The sequence below is a fragment of the Pleuronectes platessa genome, chromosome 18, assembly GCF_947347685.1.
Source record: "Pleuronectes platessa chromosome 18, fPlePla1.1, whole genome shotgun sequence".
Classification (NCBI taxonomy): Eukaryota; Metazoa; Chordata; class Actinopteri; order Pleuronectiformes; family Pleuronectidae; genus Pleuronectes; species Pleuronectes platessa.
Window position 1 is genome coordinate 9,162,827 of NC_070643.1, and position 20,469 is coordinate 9,183,295.

Sequence of the window (20,469 nt, forward strand, 5' to 3'; positions counted from 1 at the left end):
TGATTTTCCCTGCCTCACCGCTGTGAATGTGAGTTTTCTCTCAGGGCGCCAGCGGGAGTGTTAGCCTTGGTAAATCGTTGAGTTGGTGAGAACCTCCTGAGTTCTTCAAGAATGTTAGAAGTACAGTTGCGATTTCTATTTGTGCAGATTTGAGGCTGGTTAGGGGTTTATTCCATCTGCGTGTTTGTGTGTCCGTGCGTGTGCATGTTCTATTGTGTTTGCGTGGGATTGCAGGACTTTCTTTTGGACCTCAGGATATCAGGCCTGTCTGGGCTTGTTAGGTTCCAGTGTTGTCAAATTTGACATAGACATGCAGTTGTTACCTGTCCTGTTACCCGTGCATATCCACTCTTCATAGGAATAACACGCATGCAAACACACACACACACAGACACACACAAACAGCTCAAAATCCCAGAGCACACTAACCCCTTGACTCATCTCTGCACTCTCTCTCCCCCCGATGGGAAAGGGTTGAGGCCTTATCTTAGCAAAACACTCTATCCAAGTCCCCACTTCCTAACAAGCTTTACTGGCTAATCTTACGCTCAGACAAGCGCCTGGGCACTAGAGGAAGAGTGAAGAAGAGGGGGAATGGGACACCGAGAAGGAGAAGTGGACGAAGAGAGAATAAAAAAATCCCCCTTGTCCTCCAATGGGAGCTGAATTGTGTATCACGTTCCTGCTGTATTCCTGGCCTACTGATTTATTTACGCTGCCTCCCTCCCTCAGTGCCCTGCGGTGTGAACGTCACGTCTGACAACGGGACCATCTTCTCCCCGGGGTACCCAGAGGAGTATCCGAGTTCAGCCGACTGCTCTTGGCTGATCACCGTGTCTTCTGGCTTTGGCATCAGACTCAACTTCACCCTGCTGCAGGTTCACGGGCCACATGACTTCCTCACTGTCTGGTGAGTAAATACCATTCCACGGGTTTGTAGACAGCTGGAGATGCAGAAATTCATTTGATCAAATGCTGTGTTTATTTCGTACCTCCATTTTACTTGTCTGCGGAACTCATTTATCCTTAAATGGGGCTGCTGATGAAGGTTACGGAGACAAATTGAAGTTGACATTTTTCAGAAAAATAATTCCATATCAAAACATATCTTATGTCATGAAGAAGTCGGAAAATGACATTGAGCAAAGTTCGAAAATGCATTTGTCATGGTGTCTCTGCATCCTATTGCAATAACGACGCTGAAAAAGCTTCTAAAATTGATATAGGTTCACATTGTAGGTGTTTGTCATTGCATGAATATGAGGCGCCTCATTACAGTGCATGCTTTTCTTTGGCCAGTTTCCTAAAAACAGTCAAACCTTGTTCTTCAGGCAATCTCGACAACATGTTGAACTTTGTACTTCATGTTCTTACGTCTCATTGAAATATTCCCATGTTCATTCATTTTTTGGGAATATATTTTTCTTGTTATTATCACCCTCGGAATGCCTTATCATTGATGTCCTTGTCGCCCACTCATTCTTTTCATTCCTTTTAAACCTGCAGCTTTTTTCATCACGTCAGCCTCTCTTGAATAGTTTGAAAAGAGTCAGAGTCCAGTTAGCTCGGCTCTAGTTCCCCCCCCCCCCATCTCCTTTGATTCAAATACATGAGTGGGAGAGAGCAGAGGCAAACAGAGTTGTTTTTTATCTGACGGACATGTTTACATTGGGACATGTGTGTGGGAGGTGTGCATATATTTTTTTGCCTAACTGAGAATAGAGGAGTCAAGCTTCCTCTCATCAGCTCCATAATGCACGCCTGAGCCGCCCATATGTGCGAGCAAAGACAAGATTTTGCATGCATGATGGCTGCCAATCCCAGTTGATCCCTTCTCCCAGGGATTCGCTCCAAAGGTCCCAGCTCTCAGTGAGACCGGAGATCTGAGTGCCAGCCAACCTGGCAACTTGACTCGGATGAAGAGTGCACATGGCACGGGGTGACATCTATGTTTCGCAGATTGGGCTGCTTATAGAAATCACTGTAAAGATTGTCGGTCCGTGGAGAGTTTAAGTCCCTGAGTCGACATGCCAACTGGTCCAAAATCTCCACTTTCTATCGATTGCTACTCTTCTATAAACGGCCCCCACTGTGTCGATATTTCTCAGCAAGCTCCCGCAGAGCCAAGATGGGCGACTATGATGTTCCCCAGTTTCCAGTTACCACCGCTTTGTATCTATCCACTGAACTACTGAGCCAAGGAAATGGGCCCCGTAATGGCGGCTTGGCCACAGCGCTGTCAGCCAGCGGTCCCTAGCCAGCCGTTTCCAGAGCTGCTTGTAATCGCCCATACCCAGTCTGACAGCCAAAGACAGATGGTTTTTAAGCTGAATGGTTGTGGCAGAAATCCGGGAGCTGGCTTAATCGGCCGTGCCCACGCCAGGGGACTGCCAAGCCTGGGCCGCAGCTTTCAGAGACACTCTCCTCAGACGGCAGTTAGCAGGAACGGCACAATCCAGACCTGTCATTCTACGCTTATCTGTAATTTCTTTACCTTATTTCAACATAATCAAGCAGAGCAGCCGATGTAATTGGGTTGGGTTTGATGAAGTGAACGCAGCCAGGTTACACTCCGCCGCTGGAAGCTGCTTGACAACGGTTTGGCACGTGGCTATGTTGTGTTTTTCTCACATGCGTCATCTGTTCTCGAGGTGCTATATGGTTAGAGACCGAGCGGGCACTTAAGCGGAGGCGGTTGACAGAAAGCGCCTGTGGTTATCATCGCTGCGTCTCCAGAGTATCGTTATATTTTGAAGCTATAGTTAACCGATGACTTTTCTTCCTCAAGGGATGGTCCACAGGAGACAGCCAGGAAACTGGGGGTGTTTACGGATGGCGAGCCCAATGACCCGCCCAGCAGCACGTCCAATCAGGTGCTGATACGTTTCCGGAGTAACACAGAGAAGGGCGGACTATTCCGCATCGGCTATCAAGGTATGTAAAATTATCCCTATTTCTACAAGAGATCTCATAGATATTCTTTGTTTGACTCGCCTCGTGTCTTTGATTTTCTCATTAAAGCGTACAGACTGCAGTACTGCCTGCCTCCCCCTATCATCCCTAACGCGGAGATCCTGATGGCCAGCAAAGAGTTTAAAATTGGTAGGTGGGAATGCTGTCACAAAAAGACCCATTTACACGCAACACACGGACACACACACGCAATCGCTGCTGTCAAGGCTCAGGTGAATTTGTTGTAAGAGATGCCGGTCCCATCCTGACTTGTGGAATTGCAGCGTTCTGAATAGTTAATCCGGCTGTCACCTCACCTTCCAGCTCCGGCAGGTTCCCTTGCCCCAAACACCACTACACATCCCATAAGTCAGTGGGTTTGAATGCACACCCAAGGCTACGTCACCCATGGAGTTGAGGCAGCTGTATATAAATGAACGGTTCTGGCAAAATAATCAGAATGCTACAGGGATTTGGGGCAAGTGCTTTCATTCTCACCTGTAGAAGACAATGGAGATTAATTCTCTGTATCTGTTTATTTGCATGCATCCTTGACTCATTATCATTCGGAGACACAAAGGCAATGACACAGACATAGTGTTTCATCTATTGGACTCCCGCTGGGGATTTATTGCGGTACTTTTCTCTACCGTTAACTTTCTCTTTCACCGACACACAATGGATCATGATTAGTTCTCAAGAAAGGTTGGCTTGTTGCCACCGCGTCTGACTTGTCATTGACGCACCTGATTCTCCTCCATCTCCCCCTTCAGGTGACATAGTGCGCTACAGATGTATTCCAGGCTACCAGTTAAACGGAAACAGCATTCTGACCTGCCGGTTGGGGACCTACTTGGAGTTTGAGGGGCCTCCGCCCTCGTGTGATGGTGAGTGAAGCTCCTAAGGCTTGAGAAGTTGATATCAACGTATCCAAGAGACCCTGTTCACACCATAGACTGAATATAAAGATGGATGCGTCTCTACATCCTGAAGCCCAAATATCCCAGACATGAACGCGGCCATCTTGTGCATTTGCAACGATAGGCTGATATGTGTGCATGACCAATAGCGAGTCAGTCAATTATAATTGAGTCTATGTCCCGTCCTCCAATATGGACGAGGCGGGTTGCATGACCTCTTCAGCAGCCTTCAGGGGACTATTGATACACTTTGGGTAACTTTTGGGATTTTAGCACATGCAACATGGTAAAGTATTAAAGCATTATTCACCTTTAGACTTCATGTAAAGACAATTTTAATAAGTTAAGATATTTTTTGATCATAAATCCACTTAAACATTGAGAAAACTATTTTTTACTGTGTTTACTGGTTTAATTTGGTTTTAACCCTCTTGGCCTGGTTGAAACCTGGTGTTCTCTCTAACTCCAGTGATGCCCATTTAGACTCAACATTTGAATGATCCAGTATCTAACTGACATAGTAATAGTATGGATATGTCTCATGTCTTTCCAGTGGTGATGAATTTGCACCAGTATGGAAACAGTATGCATAGTTTTAAAATGTCCTTTGCATGACCCAATAATAACCTGGCAACCTGTCCAGGGTGTACTGCACTTCTCACTCAGCTGGGATTGGCCCCCGGTTGGATGGATGGATGAAAAATACAACAAAAGATTTCTACCTTTAGTCGCACAGTTAGATCTTGAAAAACAGTAACACTTTCTTCTCTAAGCGCCACATCACGACACATCCAAGTGGATAAGTGCCTTTTGTTTGCATAATAAGCCTCTTGAGATCATCTTATCAGAGGGTATCAATAAGTCAATGTTTCACATATACATCACAGCACAGGTGACACATCCCTTTCATCGGTTTATTTCCAGCAGGGTTGTAAGTAGCCACTATCATTTTTGATCTAATCACAGCCTCGAGTCGCAGTGTTTTTTCTTTTTTAGATCTGCCTCCCGTGGGGACTTTTTTCCGCCTGTAGTCATGAAGCAGCTGCCACAAATCAGTTTGGTAGCACTTCCTATCTCCGTGGATGATACTTCATTCCCACGAGGCCGAGGGTGGCTGCCGCGGTGCTCTCCGCATGCCGAGATCTCATCGTCTCAGGGGACTTAATGAGTGCAGTGTTCCCAACACATCATCATAACACTGAATGTTGTGTGCAATGATTCTCCTCTGGGCAAGAAAGTGGGTGCATAAAGGGGTCTCTACGTTGCTTTCTGCTCCAAAGTTTCTGAAATGCCTTCTGCTTCTCGCCCCCCCCCCCCCTTCTCCTCCTCCATTTCGCTTTGCCGTTGTCATTTTATGTGCCTCACTCTGTTTGTGGGTTTTCGCGGCAGATGAGGAGGAGTTGGCAAAGTTTGATAATTCTGAGTGCTAGATAGGAAAAATATGCAAATGCTCTCAGCGTGAGATGAAAAAAGAGCAGAGATAAAAAGGAGTTAGGCGAAAGAAGGAGGGCAATGAGAGGGGAAGAGGATCTATGAATAGGCCAATAATGAACATGTGGAACAAAGTACCCAGGCCACCCAGTGAGAGGCAGAGCGGCGCCTGGCAGTGTCATAATTCAAGTCAGGAAGAAAAAAATCCTGTGTGTGTGTGTGCAAATGTTTGCCTTTTGACTGCTTCGACTTTAACTGCAGATATTTGCACCTGAACAAGAGCAAGTGAAAGTTTCCACTGAGAATTTGTTTGCATTTTTTGAAATATGCATTGTAACGATAGTGACTGACAGTCGAATGCTTTTTCTGCATAGGTGGCAAAAAGTGCACACATTCTTTACTTAGGTCGAAGTTCATATACTCATGTTAAAGACGACCTAAGTATAAGTACTGATTCAACTTCTATACTGGAGTAAAGGTATAAAAGCACAGGCTACTAAATTAACTGAAGTCCAATCCTACCGACAGTATCTGTGCAAAATGAAACTCATGTCACATTAATATAGGTTGAGATCTCTTACTACAAAAAAAAGATATATAATAACCATTTTAATAAGTTCAGAGATGGGAAATGTTTTGTTGCTCTGCTTCATCATCATTGAGGGCGTTATCAGCGACGCAAATCTGAAGGACGTATGCGTCGCACCTCTTCCCGGAATCATTTTGTCTGTTACTGTCCCATACATTTAGTTTAAAATCTTGATATCAGGAAGGTGGCGCTTGAAGATGGAAAACGGAAAAAAAAAATTACAATAATCCCCTCAAATGTATTAATAGGGAAGTTATGTCCCTGTTTTTAAATGTGAGGAGTAGAAAATACAGACATTTGATAAAAAATGACAGAATACTTGAGTAAAGTACATCAACGCCAAACAAATATTTAAGTACAGTAATAAAGTACTTTTACTAGTTATTTCCTACTTCTTCATTCACTTTGCAAATCTACACCAATGCCCAGTGCTCATCTTCCCTGTTAATGGTTCCCCTTGTGCTGGGAGACTGGGCACAAACTGTTCTAGCTCAAGCGGAAAAAAAAAACTCCTACCAGCAAACCTGTCACTTTTCCTCGCACTGGGACACAGAGCACCCTGATGGAGAGGAGAGCCCCACTCAACAGAAGCTGGGGGAAGTTGTGAGGGAGAGGAAAGTCAAGGTACAGAGTGTAAACGGAGAGAGGAGAGGGAGAGAGAGGAGGGTCAAAGATAAAGGATTCTTGATGGAGAGAGAGCGAGAGAGAAAAACCTATAGCACATGGTGGAGGAGAATGAAAGAGGGCCTGCTAATTGAGCAGAAGGACGGCGAGTAAGAGAGAGCGGGACAGGAGCTAAAAAGCAAGGGGGGGGGGGGGGGGGGGACGAGAGAGAGACGGGAAGAGACTTAGGTGGGGTTTCGGGGGGGTCGGAATGAAGATGTGTACAGCTCATTGAAATGCAGGGGACATGGCGGCTGCAGCTGCACCGATCAAATCGCCAGTTCTTGCTCTGACAAGCACAACCCTCGCTGCACGTCAGGCTGCCCCCCCCCCCCCCCCCCCTCCCACCAAACACACACACACACACAACCATGCATATACAGTCTAGACATAAACACCGGTCAACCTTGTGTGTGGGTTGCACGGAGGCGGTTTGTCATTGCGCTCCCCTTCCAGAGGGCAGCACCGGAGCCGGGCTCTGCAGTGTACGCTCTCCGCCCCCCCCCCCCCCCCCCACCAACCCTCAGACCCAGCATCCCCCTCTCATCCTCTGCATTCCCCTCCCTCCCTCGCTCCCTCCCTCACTCCCCCGCCGCTTCTTCCCGCCCCGCCCCGCTGGCGTCGGGCTCCTGCTCTTACGTAAGATTTGTATTCCCCCCCTCCGTTCTCTTTCATCCGGTCCCTCTCTCGCTTCGGAACACGCTGCGGTGTATTCTCGCACTCTTGAACGCACGGGTGTCAATCAATACACAAATCTGTCTCAGTCTCCGTCTTTCCCCACTTTTCTCTAGAAACCGACCTGCAGGCAGAGACATAAAAGCCACCACCACACACAAACACACACACAGACACACAAGCTTGTGTTTTCTCTATTTCATTTAGTCACAATGGCAAATGGATTTAGCCTCAGTGGTGTTTCCTGCCATCGGATCCACCGGTTGATTCATATAGACCATTTGATTAAACACGATTGTATTGGACCCACAGCCCTTAACTACATCTGCTGCCTGCTGGGACTGCAGGGAGCTCCGGCATCACACATGCACAGGAAGCAGCCGCATCGGTCGAAAGTGTTGCATGAATTCATTAATAAAACACAATGAGTCCTGATGATCCAAATTCCCAGAGTCTATCCCCCAGACAGATTTCTGGTTAAAACCTGCATAATCACCCATCACATTCGTTTCCCCACCCGGTTCCTTCATCTCCCTCGCCTCTCCAGCTAGCTCTCTTTTATTTGTTCTCTGCATTTCTTTCTTATTTTTTTTGCCCCCACCTCTTCCTTTCGTCCGACAGAATGGATTAGAGCTGCCCCCTTTTTTTTGATCTCCATTGTCATCCCTGACTTCTTAGAGTGGTTAGTTCCTTATCCGAGCTAAGGCTTTAGTCGTGGCCCGCCCCCTGCAATCAGCTCGTTATTGCTCCTTTGCTCGTGCTAATTAAACACACAGTGAAATCGACAATACTGCAACACCGTGGGCAGCCTGTGGATGTGTACATGCACACGTGCACACTTGTATGCTGGGGAGCACGAATGCGAACGGCTGCAGTCGTGTGTGTGTGCCTGTGCTCGTTTGCATGGAAGCCTTCCAACCCATTTGTTTTCCACCGGGAAGCTGTTACATATCACCAACAATTTTCTATGCAAACACAGAGGACGTCTCACAGATTGCCGTTCCTCCGGCCCCAGTTTATTCCGCCCCTCGTCTTATTGAAGTGAAATTTCATTTTGAGCCCTATTACTGCTCATCTCACCTCGTGTGCTGCAAGCGGCCTTTTTTCCAGATGTCGGATTCGTCCCCTCGTACCCTTTTGTTTACAGCCAAACATACCGACGCTTCATTTCAAAGTGGATTAGTTTAATAAGTAGCTCGCCTATTGATAAGAGCCCTCCCGCCTGTCTCTTATAATCGGCCCCGAGACAAGCTGAAGGCAGTTTTGAAGACACGCCGGAGCTCCGTGAAAGGTCATCGACAACACGCATCTCGTCCTCCCAGAATTGATCGTTTAATGAACTTCACTCTTAGATTTTATTTGCTGCTTCCAGGTAAAATCTGTTTCACTATCAGTGATGGATTTAGACCTTTGCCTCACATCCGCCGAGGTGCCCGAGGTTGTGAGTGATTTCGCAAACTGGCTGGATGTCTTCCGTAAGTCTCGGATCGAAGGAGATTACTGTCACTTTTATTCCAAAGCTCGATGTAAGAAACACTTTGTCGATCTCCAATTTCAACATCCTATGCAACACGAGGATGCCGTATACTGTGCTGTTGTTCATGCTGCTGAAATTGGAATATCTACGTGCTTCAGACATTCAGCCTCAGTGGTGTTTCCTGCCATCGGATCCACCGGTTGATTCATATAGACCATTTGATTAAACAATGTGAGGATGTGAATGTCCGAATAGGGACACACCGGAAAAAGCCTGGGCCTGGAACATTTTCCTGAGGTCATGTCGGAAAAATAGCTTCTGAGATGTTAATCCTACTATAGATTTAATTTAATTTAATTCCCATTTTGTATGTTTTGAGTCAGCACAGTAGTTATAGAAAACACCATATAACTGCTTTGCCGTTATTAAGTGGTTGTTTTGTCCTTCTGTGGTAACGTTTGGTTCAGCGCTGACAGGAACATATTTTTGAAGTCATTTTAACATGCCTTACTGTCGGTGACATCTCACCTGACATCATCTGAGGTTTCCCGAGGCAGCAAACCCCCCGCGCACCCCTTGATGCAGCAGGCGAGGTAAAACAAATGCTAATTATTTACCAAAGGCTGTTCAACCCAGGCTGTCTGCCATAATCTTTTTTTCCTGCGGATTTAATAACGTCTTCCCCCTATGAACCCACTGAAAGAAGGTATTATACACTGTCTGCTAACGCAAACACACAATCTTATCCATGCACGCACAAAATACACCCACGTGCACTCACACATTTGTCCCACAAAGGAGCCACTGCCAGAATGCGACTCAATATTTCTCCACTGTAGGAGCTGCGAGTACCAAGAGCTCCCCGTGCCCTGAGGCAGAACAGGCTCGGCTGTTCAAATTGCAGCACACAACAAGGACATTTGCATGCATTAGAAATTTGTCTGCCACCCTTTGGTTGACAAACACACACACACACACACACATAATATAATGTACGAGCATGGAGAGAGCACCTGGTCACTTTGAAGTGGCCGCTCGATCCAATATAGAGCCTGGAGACCCCCCCCCATACACACACTGTTTTAGACCTAGGCATGAGTTCCTGTCCCACTCTTAGAAGGAAACTGAATATCTAGTATTTGTGTTATCATTTTCTAGGCTGACAATTAATTCCAGCACTCTGCGATTGTCACATAAATACACTGGTGGCATAGTGAACAGCTTTGAGCAGCTCTCCACTCATATTTCCATGGCTGTGCTCTTTAGGTTAAAGTTCATCCGTCTGTGTTTGTATGTGCTTGTGTGTAGATATACTGCTATTATAGATGAGTGTTTATTATGTAGGAATACGGCTGTTTCAACTTGATAAATGAATATATTGATTTAAAAAAAATCTATATCCACAAGCTTTGTATAGAAGACAGGAACATTTTGTGGATATTGATTATTTTAATCATGTCGTCAGCCTTGATGGAGTTCAGTTCTCCTGGTTTTCTGCGTATGTCAAAATGTCGGAATCAGGGGCTGTGGGATTCGTGCATTGCCTACGTCTAAAAGAGGCGGGGTCTCTCTGGCTCGGCAGAGGACGTTTCTCCTTCAATCACATTTGTTGCCTCTTGTCCTGAATTCCATCTTCACCCCTGACGGTCACAGTTATTGGTCAGTATTCTGTTAAAAATGTTAATAAAGAGGTGTTGATTTAACTGTGTGATCGAATAGGAGGAACAAATGTGAATCTCTCGCTGCTCTGGAAACCGTTATTCATGGTTTGTCTCTTCAGTGCTCATTGTCCGTTAAGTGAGCAACACAAACAACAGGACACTTGTATTGTTTGGTCGTCGCAGCGTCGGCTTCCCTCGCATGTCGGAGCTCGCTTCTCGCTCTGTATGCAAAACCCTCAGGCAGGTTTAGACGCGGTGCAGCCACAATGCAGGAGTGTGTCTGTAAACTGAAACAACTATGAAACCTTAAAGGGGACATATTAAGAAAATTCCACTTTTGTAGTGCTTCTACAAGTTAATTTGGGTATCTGGCATGTCTACCGTCCCAAAGACTCTGGAAAAAAACAACTCCCGCGATTTGTTGTGGTTCCTCTATGTCAGAAACGATACGCTAGAGTGCGTCGAATGGGATTACGACCGAAATAAATGTCATAGTCACACCATGCCCCTGTAGGGAGTCTCGCTACATGGCCTTGTAGCTTATGCTAGCCGGGCTCCACCGGCCCGGTTAGCTCGCAAGCTAACACTAGCCGGGGAGCTAGGGGGTAGTTTGCTACCCGTCAGACATTTAAGTGGCTGCATAAACAAGGGACCCCCGGGACACCTCTAAACGTTGACTCAACAGTGTGGAAGGATGCTGCTGCTGCGGCAGCTCAAGCTCCCACTGCTCCCACTGCTCCCACTGCGGGGCTGCGCTGGGGAGCTGGGGCTCTCGCAGCCAGGCTCACCGGGGCTGAGGGGGCGGGGCACTCAAAACAGGTCAATCTGAGGAGGGCTGTTTTAGACAGGGTAAAAAGGGTTCTGTTTTATATGATCCTTGTGGTATTTTGACCAAAATATGTTACAGACATTTCATTAAGACCCCAAGGAACCATATAAACTGTGGTAAAATGGGCATCATGTCCCCTTTAAAGGATGTAACGGTGTCCCCTCGTTTCCTGACGACAGGAATCGAGGGGACACCGGCTTGTGGCGATTCAGTAACAAAGATTATATTATCCTTTTTTCTGGACTGACATAGCATGGATCTGTCTTTCCTGCACCAGCATCAGGACCAGAATGACAATTAGCTTAGTTATGCTTTTAGTCACATTGAGTAGCCCTCCAACAGCAGTATGGATAAAAGCAATCCAATTTGTGTTCCAAGGTAGATTCAATTCGCTAAAGAGACGAAACAGCCATTAGAAGTTATCAGCAAAGAAATACAAACAAGTCATTATTGCGGAAATTCAAATTGTTATTTATATTATTATTAGTGTTTTTAACTCGTTGTGGCATTCAGTGGTTGGCAGGAGCACTGTCAGCTCACAGCGAGAACTCTATGGGTTCAACCCTTTCTGTTTTTTTTTTTCATCTTCCTCCCACAGTTTCTGAGACACACAGCTTAAAGTAACTGGAGACTCTACATTGCCTGTATTGTGCAAATAGGTGTGAAACTGAACTTGAATAGATGTTTGTCTCCATATACCCCTTTTCCACTGGACAAATATCCCACTATTAAAAAAGCTGCCTATATATTTGGTTATACAGACGTATATAAATCAGCTCTCATCCAATGTCAGATAATGTCAGAAATAGACGGGCTATCACTACCTTTATTGACTCTTTTTTGTTTCTCTCACCAGTGACTTGTCCCATGAACGAGGTGCTCACAGCTTCCACGGGAGTCATCATGAGCCAGTCCCCGGGCAACGGGTTCCCCCACTTCGAGTCCTGCTCCTGGGTGGTCAAGGTAGAACCTGGCTACAACATCACCTTCACCATTGAACACTTCCAGACCAGCCGGCAGTTTGACGAGCTCGAGATCTTCGACGGTGAGTCGCTGAAGTCCACGTGTGCACATACGGGTCACGTGCAGTCTTGTGCAGTTTAGCTGAGCGGGGTCATCTTTAATTCGGCTTTTTAACTTTCCATACATTTTAATTGCCACCCTGATCCGTTTATTTTTTTGGGACATTGCTGATGTCAGTAGTCTATTGACCTCCTCTCCTCTCCCTGTGGCATTCCCCCATAATCCCCTGTTCAAAGACTCACTTATACACAAATATCCACAATTATGGGCTAAAATGATCCCGACAGCTGAATTTACCATCGCTAACAAGGCGTCCGCTAACGGAGAATCACACATAAGCTCCCTTTCATGGCGACGGAACATCTCCCTCTGCCTTGTGCATTTGCATGTGATTAGAGGCGCAGTCAGCAACTCTGCCAGGCTGCTCCGAGAAAATGGCGGTCGTATACACTGCTGTTGCTGATTAGTGCTTTTTATCTTGTGCCGAGAGGAAGGGGAGCGGGCGTATGCTAACCTTGGGGCTGCCGAGCCAATTACGAGGCCGAGTCTGTCCGTTGCAGCCGAAAGAAGCTGAGCAAATCTCCCTTGAATCTAATAAGTCAGAAAAATTGAATGCACGTCATAATTAAGTGTTATTTTAATTAAATCTGTACGAATAGAGAAAGCTTTTTCATTAGCTGTTGTGTTGTTTGTTTATTTTTGTGTACTTCTCAAATTTACAAAGTGCTTCACAAATAAAAAAAAGTGAAAAATACATAAAAAACAATAAAAGTAGTAGTTACAGAATATAATATAATTGTCGAAACTTTGTCAGCACGATTTTTCATTTTCTCTCCACATTATTTCTGCAGGCCCGTCCCGGCAGAGCACCCTCCTCATCACCCTCAGCGGCAACTACTCCAGTCCGCTCAGCATCACCAGCTCCAGTAACAAGGTCTACCTGCACTGGTCCTTCGATCACACCACCAGTCACAAAGGCTTCCGGATACGCTACTCAGGTGGGACTTCCTTTTTGCAAAGAGTGACGTCACTACCTTTAGTGTTGATTCACCCTTGAAGAACTGATATTTGGCTTTGTTTCTATTTGACGATGTTGTACGTTCAGTCTCATAGTTTACCGAGTCAACAAGTCGAACACTTGAGTTTCCGTCTGCAGCTGAAGCAGCTCGAAATATGAACCATCACCATGACAACCCAGCGGGGGCGGCGAGCATCTGCGGCACCGGCCGGGGAATTAGCGGAGCGGCGTTTCTTATTATTTTTCAGTTTTGTCCCGCTCCTCGTGAAAGATCTGTTGGTATGCGACACCTGCATAACTCGCCATGAATTATGACTGTGTAAATATTTAAAAGCCCCCCCCCCCGTGCTGCATCAACACCGCTCAGCCAGATTGACTAATCGTCTCTCTCTCCTCCTCCTCCTCTCCGTGGGGCGCTCTGTCTCTCCCCAACCGGATGTTCTGTCGTTTCCCTGGCCCTCTTTTTGTCTTGCTTTTTTCAAACCGTGATGGATTTTTTTTTGCCGTGGCGGGCAGAGTGACAGACGGACAAAGAGACGGCTGAGATCCCACAAGTTGCCGTGGTCAGTGTGGAGTTGCCTTTCGACGGGGGGGCGGAGAGGAAACAGATGGCACCGGCAGATTCAATGTATTCAGCTGTGATCTTCATCAATCCATCTTTTCTCTCCACGGGCCGCTCTTCCATCTCCAACCAAAACTCCCCGTCTCAGTTTTTTTGTCATTCTCTCCATCCACTGCTTTTTTCCTCTCTCACTTTTAACAATCTGTCGCTATTTTCCTGACCATTATCTCTCGAAGCTTATGTCTCATCCTTTCTCTACATCCACCACTCTCCCCCCATCTCTCTATTATCCATTCCAGTGCAGCCACCTGCTCATGTGATCTGGTTCCTCGGGCCTGCATGGCCGATTGCACTGAGATAGGCTGCATCAGGCAGAAGGAAAGAGCGAGGAGATGCAATTTGAGTTAAGACTCAGAAAGAAGTGAAGAGCAGAACTCGAGGCTGGCCCGGGAGCCGCCAGTCACAGTGACTGACAGAAGGAGCGTATTCAGTATCATTTGATTTAAACATCAGGTTTGTTCTATTCCTGACTCGTGTAGGCTTCAAGGAGGACATTCATCCCTTGATGATTGCGGCGATGACAACCTTTACACACTCGAATGCAGCACTTCACAAAAAGTACACCTGCTGTGTGTCATCTGCTTCTTAGCGAACCTCAATGTCAAATCTGTCTTTGCCACTAAGTCGTCTGCGAGCTCTCTAGAAAAGTCTCAAGTTCCCTGACTCGCCGGAGCGATCTCGGTGAGGTGGCATCATCCCATGCACGCAGAATGCATATCACACCATCGTCATGACTTAAGTGTGAGGGAGTTTTATCTGATCGTCTGCGCGATGCTCAAAGTTCCCACTTACTTGAAAGTGAGGGATTTCTCGTGAGTAGATATGAGCAGTGGGAGTTGGAATTTGCATTTTTATAGAAATGTAATGTGGTCGTAATAATTCAGGGTAAATGATAACGTGTTATCTTTTGTGCCCATGGTCCACTTCCCATCCAACATTGCTGCATACTTTACCACCACATATTTTTTGAAATGTTTTCACAATGTGTGTAGTAAGGCTGTGTTATCGTGCAGATGTGCAGAAAAGCAATTTAGGCCCCAGCGTTCTCCATTTTTTCTGCAAACCACGGACCTGTTGCTGCCGCCATTTCGGATGATGAACGATTATTGCGGCCACCAATTTAGCCGACAAACAAAAACAGATACTTTGCTGCCGTTATTATGTATCCATCACTTTTATGATCCTCCTCCGCTAGCTGCTGACAAACTCCTGTTTCGCTTTGCAGAGCATTGCTTTGCTTTAATCAATTTCTCTTGTCTCTCGTCTGCAGTTTGTTCCTTAAAGAGATTGTTGCGTAGGGCTGGTATTAATACATATCCTCCTTTGCCACGCCAGGCGTAGAAGACAGATGCAGAGGAGATGTTGGAATCTGTGCTGCCGAAGGCACATTAATCCTTCACCTCCTCAGCAACATCTTGCATCATTACTTGGTTTTTATGCCTGTTGCATTCCATTATTATATGTTTATTTATATCTCTAGCTATTTCTTTTATTTGTTTTTCCACAGCGGCCTACTGCAGCCCTCCAAGCAACCCCCTGAACGGCACGATGCACAGCCTGACAGGCACGAAGCTGGGCAGCACACTGCGTTTCACTTGTGACCAGGGCTTCCGGCTTATTGGCCAGAGCAGCGCCACGTGCACCCGCACCCCACAGGGGATTTACCAGTGGAACGCTCCAGTGCCGCTGTGCCAAGGTAGGTAGCAGCAGGTCATGAGAAGGGTTGAGAAGGTAGTAGTGGCTAAAAATCAAGTCAAGTACGTATTTGCCTGCCTTTAACTTCACATTTCTAATGTAAATCAGAATCAGAATCAGAAGTATGTTATTGCCAAGTAGGTTTACACCTACAAGGAATTTGCTCTGGTAATTGGTGCATACAATGAACATAGAAACATAAAAACGCAATAACATAAAAACGCAATAAATACAACATACATAGGAAAAGCAATAAAAAATAGAAAACCAGTATATATTTACTCACTGTTTACTTCTTATTTACTCACTTTTTTCCAATATTTATACAAAGTAACATTTATTTTGACATAAACATTTCTGAATAAAAATATGTAAAGATAAAAGATATAAAGCAATTGGTAGAAGAGTTAATTAAGTTTCTGATTTGATTTAATTGAAAAAAAAAGTGTCAGCAAATCCATTTACAGCTGAGAGTGTGCCTTCATCAACAGTCCTTCAGCCTGAGGCGTGCTGGAAGGAAGCTCACGCCGCCAATCCCTCAAAAATGCTTTGAAGACAACAGTGCGTCACATTAATGATGCGTGATTTACCTGAGCTGAACTGTTTATTTCAGTCTTATGGGTCACGGCTATTTCCTCGCTGCTGCGCAAGAATCAAAAATATTGATTCAGGGTTTGAAACTATAAAGTCACAGTCTATTCAAGGTTTTTCAATTTCCGATTTCCCTTCTTTTATTCCAAACACACAAAATCTCTGCTTTCAGAGTTTAGTTTCCAGCCAGCTTCCTCAACAGTATCAGCTGAGAGTGAAAACTTGGAGCGGCAGCGCAGCCATTCAATGTGTGGTCAAGTCCACAGCAGGTGTAATCGCTACATGAATTGCACGTGGTCTCGCTGGACTCCATTGTTTACTATAGTGCAGATGGCACGAGCTAATGTTTACCGCTGGCCCTGGGCTCGTGTTTGCACTGGGAACCTGCTGTGAGCCGGGCACTCTGCATAAAATAATGGCTATTAAAATATACTTAGCTGTGTTCTCGTTCTACTAACCGCATTTCCTCGCTGTCCCTTCCTGATTGTTGTTTCTCTTTCCTTCCAGTCATGTCCTGTGGAATGCCAGTGCCTCCGGTCAATGGCAGCGTCGTTGGCCAGGACTTCTCACTCGGAGCCACAGCCACCTACCAGTGTAACCCGGGGTTCCTGCTCGCCGGGCCAGTCACCACCTCAGTGATCTGTCAGGAATTTGGGAGGTGGAGCCCCATTGAGGCCCCGCCCAGATGTATACGTGAGTGTTTCCACCAGTTTGTTGGGTTAAATATCAATAACAATATCATAACTAGTCCTCATTTCCAAATATTCCCATCAGGTTTAATATTGAAATTAGTTTTACACTATTATCCAGTAATAAATTAATAAAATGTTTTGTGTTTGTGACAAGCTAACCAGATATTCACTGCTACCATGATGTAGCAGTTAATCAAGTAGATCTACATTAATAATCTCGTTTGACCATTGACCCTCAGCCGTGACTTGCCCCGACATTGGACACTCCTCTGTGGAGCATGGGAGATGGCGACTGATCTATGGAACTCAAAACCAATACGACGCCATTATGATGCTCATATGTGACCCAGGATATTACTACAGGGGTCAAAGGGTCATCCGCTGCCAAGCCAACAGCACCTGGAACTACCCGGATCCACGCCCAGTCTGTGGCAGTAAGTGAAAAACTGCAAATCATGTCGATTCATTTCCTGACCCTGTTTGAATTAACTCCCTCATTTTCTCAAAAAGATAGAAAAACCTCGGCCAAGAAATGAATTTACCAGCCTCGAAATTTAATTGCATCCAACAATTCTTATTTCCACTGTGAAATTGGGAAAACATAACTAAACAGGCATGAATCTTCTAACCAAAGTGGAATGAATGAAAGCAACACAAAATAATTTCCCAGACAAGACAAATTGTTATTTTTGAATTTTATTTTGACCACATGGGATTTTTGCAATATTCATATTATAATGTTTTCCCTTTTCAGTCATCTCCTGCGGGGATCTCGGGACTCCACCGAACGGCAACAAGATTGGAACACTGACTGTGTATGGAGCCACTGCCATCTTCTCCTGCAACACAGGTTATACCTTGGTGGGCTCCCGGGTACGAGAGTGCATGTCAAACGGACTTTGGAGTGGTACCCAGGTCCAATGTCTCGGTAAGATCTAAAGCTAAGAAAAATACAATTTTAATCTCAAGATGTAATTTGCCTCAAAATGTTTTAACGCCTTCGTCCGACCTTGACTGTTTCCTTCTTCATTCGTCCACAGCTGGGCATTGTGGCTCCCCGGAGCCCATAGTGAACGGGCAGATCAATGGAGAGAACTACAACTATCGAGGCAGCGTTGTGTACCAGTGCAATCCAGGATTTCGTCTCATCGGGGTGTCGGTGCGAATCTGTGAACAGGATCACCGCTGGTCAGGACGCACTCCTGTCTGTGTCCGTAAGTGCCCAGCGATGACGCTCTGGTAGCTAGCTTATCGCTAAAGCTAAGGGTGGTATAGTTCACTCACAGAGATGGGAATCAGACAATCTTTTCTATTTGGAGCACTGGTTTAGTTTTAAAAAGTTTACAACTGGATGACTTTTCCACTTAAATAGCTTTGCACATCATAGTTTTGTACAGATATTACCAAGGGACGCTTTAACCGGGCTACTTTAAGATCGCCGTGGACGACCACTTTAGTGTAATTAGACCTGAACCATCTGGCACTGATCACTACTTAATTTCGGGTTATTGAAGATTTTATTTTCCGAAGCTCCTGCATAAATTAAACTATAGAAGCCAGAGATGTGGTCATTATTCAAAAAAGACAGTATTCCTCTATGATAACGTTCATTTCACAAGAAGATAATTTGACTAAAAATCATATTAATCACAATTAATCAAATCACAGGGGTGAAAATAATGACATGCTCAGCCACAGTGGAGCCTGAAGCCTGTCAGGTTTTGATCATCATTCAATTTCAGTGTCTGCACTAATTTATTTAAGCATTTCCGTGAAGGTTACTAACCTAATCCAGGCTTTGTTTATCCACGTGTTTAGCGTTAAACTTCTAAATCCCTTAAAAAACTGCTCGGCAAATGCACTAACGTAATTTTTCTATTTTCTCTTTTGGATTTTTCAGCAATTACATGCGGGCATCCTGGCAACCCCACCTTCGGCATGACCCAAGGAAACCAATTCAACTTGAATGACGCAGTGCGCTTTGTCTGCAACACTGGATATGTTCTGCAGGGGGCGGTAAAATCTGCCTGCCAGGGCAACGGGCAGTGGAGTAACACCCTCCCCAGGTGTAAAAGTAAGTGTCAAGTACAGCAGTCAATGCACATTTAATTTCTGGAGCACCCTAATGGCTACAGATTAACGGAAGAAGAACTGCAAAGTCCCAGAACAGATGCAAGATGCTGTTGACCAGTGGGTCCGATTGACGCTATCAAGCCATTGTAGTTGAACGTTAGATTTCCACCATGCTCAGAGGGGAGTGTTGCTTTGCACTTTTTATATTAACGAAGAAGTAAATTCAGAAAACAAAGTTGTGTGGTAGAGAGAGAGAGAGAGAGAGAGAGAGAGAGAGAGAGAGAGAGAGAGAGAGAGAGAGAGAGAGAGAGAGAGAGAGAGAGAGAGAGAGAGAGAGAGAGAGAGAGAGAGAGAGAGAGAGAGAGAGAGAGAGAGAGAGAGAGAGAGAGAGAGAGAGAGAGAGAGATTTATCAGATAACTCTTCAGCCAACTGGGATGCTAGCAGAGTTGATGTACCGGAACGGGAGGAAGCGAGCACTGCGGTTGCAGAGGCCACAAAATCTGCGACGGCAAGGACTCTTCATCATCCAAGACTTTAGACAACACACGATTCTGTGCCAATGCCGGGGCTGCATTTTTCCTGCTATATGCCGGAGGCTTATTGGCAGAAGAGTTGAAGACCATGCATATGGGCGAGTCACTTCATTAAGTTCCTCTGCAGAAAACATAAAGGTCTGCTCGGTCCACAACTTCCTTCTGTCACAGCTGAGGGCAGCAGCACAAACAGGGAGGACCCTGGTCGGCAGGTTCAGTGACTGAACTTTACTTGAAGCAGACTAGACTCACAGACAAATGGACGGACTCTCAGGCAGACAGGTACAGGAACATGCATGCGGGGGGGAACATGGGAAAACACACTGGGAAGTAAGCAGACAATCTGGTTAGAAGCCGCTGGATATGGCTGGGAAAATGAGGGAACAGGTGTTTGTGGGTGATGAGGTGGATTTGACAGTCAGGCAACTGGGATAGAGTGGAGCGAGGCAGGAGATGATGGATCGTGAGACCTGGGATCACAATGCAGCTACGTCAGCAACGTGTAGACAGAACAGAGCAACTCTTAAGTTGTTGCTTTTCAGTGCCACGATGTGTGGGACTTAAATAAGCCTCATTTCCATATACTTGCCTGTGGGAGTACGGCTCCCTTTTTGTATTCTCTCCCATTTATTTTTGGGCAGGTATTAAATTACCCATTGTGTCGTACAAGGTCAAACCTTCTTTGACCACAAACGACCCCAATCACGGGCAGTGCGGAGATGAAGCGCACGGGCGCCCAGAGGGAGAAAGAGTTTTGAAAGAAGCATATTAGGAGGGAAATTGAAACGGGAAAAAAAACGTGGATTTTTTTTAATTACCACTGTCTCAACCTCGCTGTCCTTGGAGGTTCCAGATAATATTTACATGTGATGCTATTTCCTCTTTGCCTCTGAGGCTCACCTGTCTGTCAAGGAAACACACTTGGTTAATAACCACGCAGACGCGGCCAAAAAACAATCACAGGATTCTTGGGAGACTCGCACTCTCGTCTTTTGCTCAGAATAAGAAGTACCCTGCTTTGAAC

The 20,469-nt window shown here is 45.7% G+C and overlaps 1 protein-coding gene across 1 annotated transcript in view; it reads left to right on the forward strand.

The window, feature by feature from the left end:
• Positions 1–20,469, forward strand: part of csmd2 (CUB and Sushi multiple domains 2) — a 232,783-nt gene that overhangs the window by 189,733 nt on the left and 22,581 nt on the right. The window contains 12 exon segments of the mRNA XM_053446653.1: positions 733–910; positions 2,789–2,934; positions 3,022–3,102; positions 3,726–3,839; positions 12,054–12,242; positions 13,072–13,218; positions 15,368–15,556; positions 16,654–16,839; positions 17,078–17,272; positions 17,593–17,766; positions 17,879–18,052; positions 18,739–18,912. Of these exon segments, the coding sequence (XP_053302628.1) occupies positions 733–910; positions 2,789–2,934; positions 3,022–3,102; positions 3,726–3,839; positions 12,054–12,242; positions 13,072–13,218; positions 15,368–15,556; positions 16,654–16,839; positions 17,078–17,272; positions 17,593–17,766; positions 17,879–18,052; positions 18,739–18,912 (1,947 nt within the window).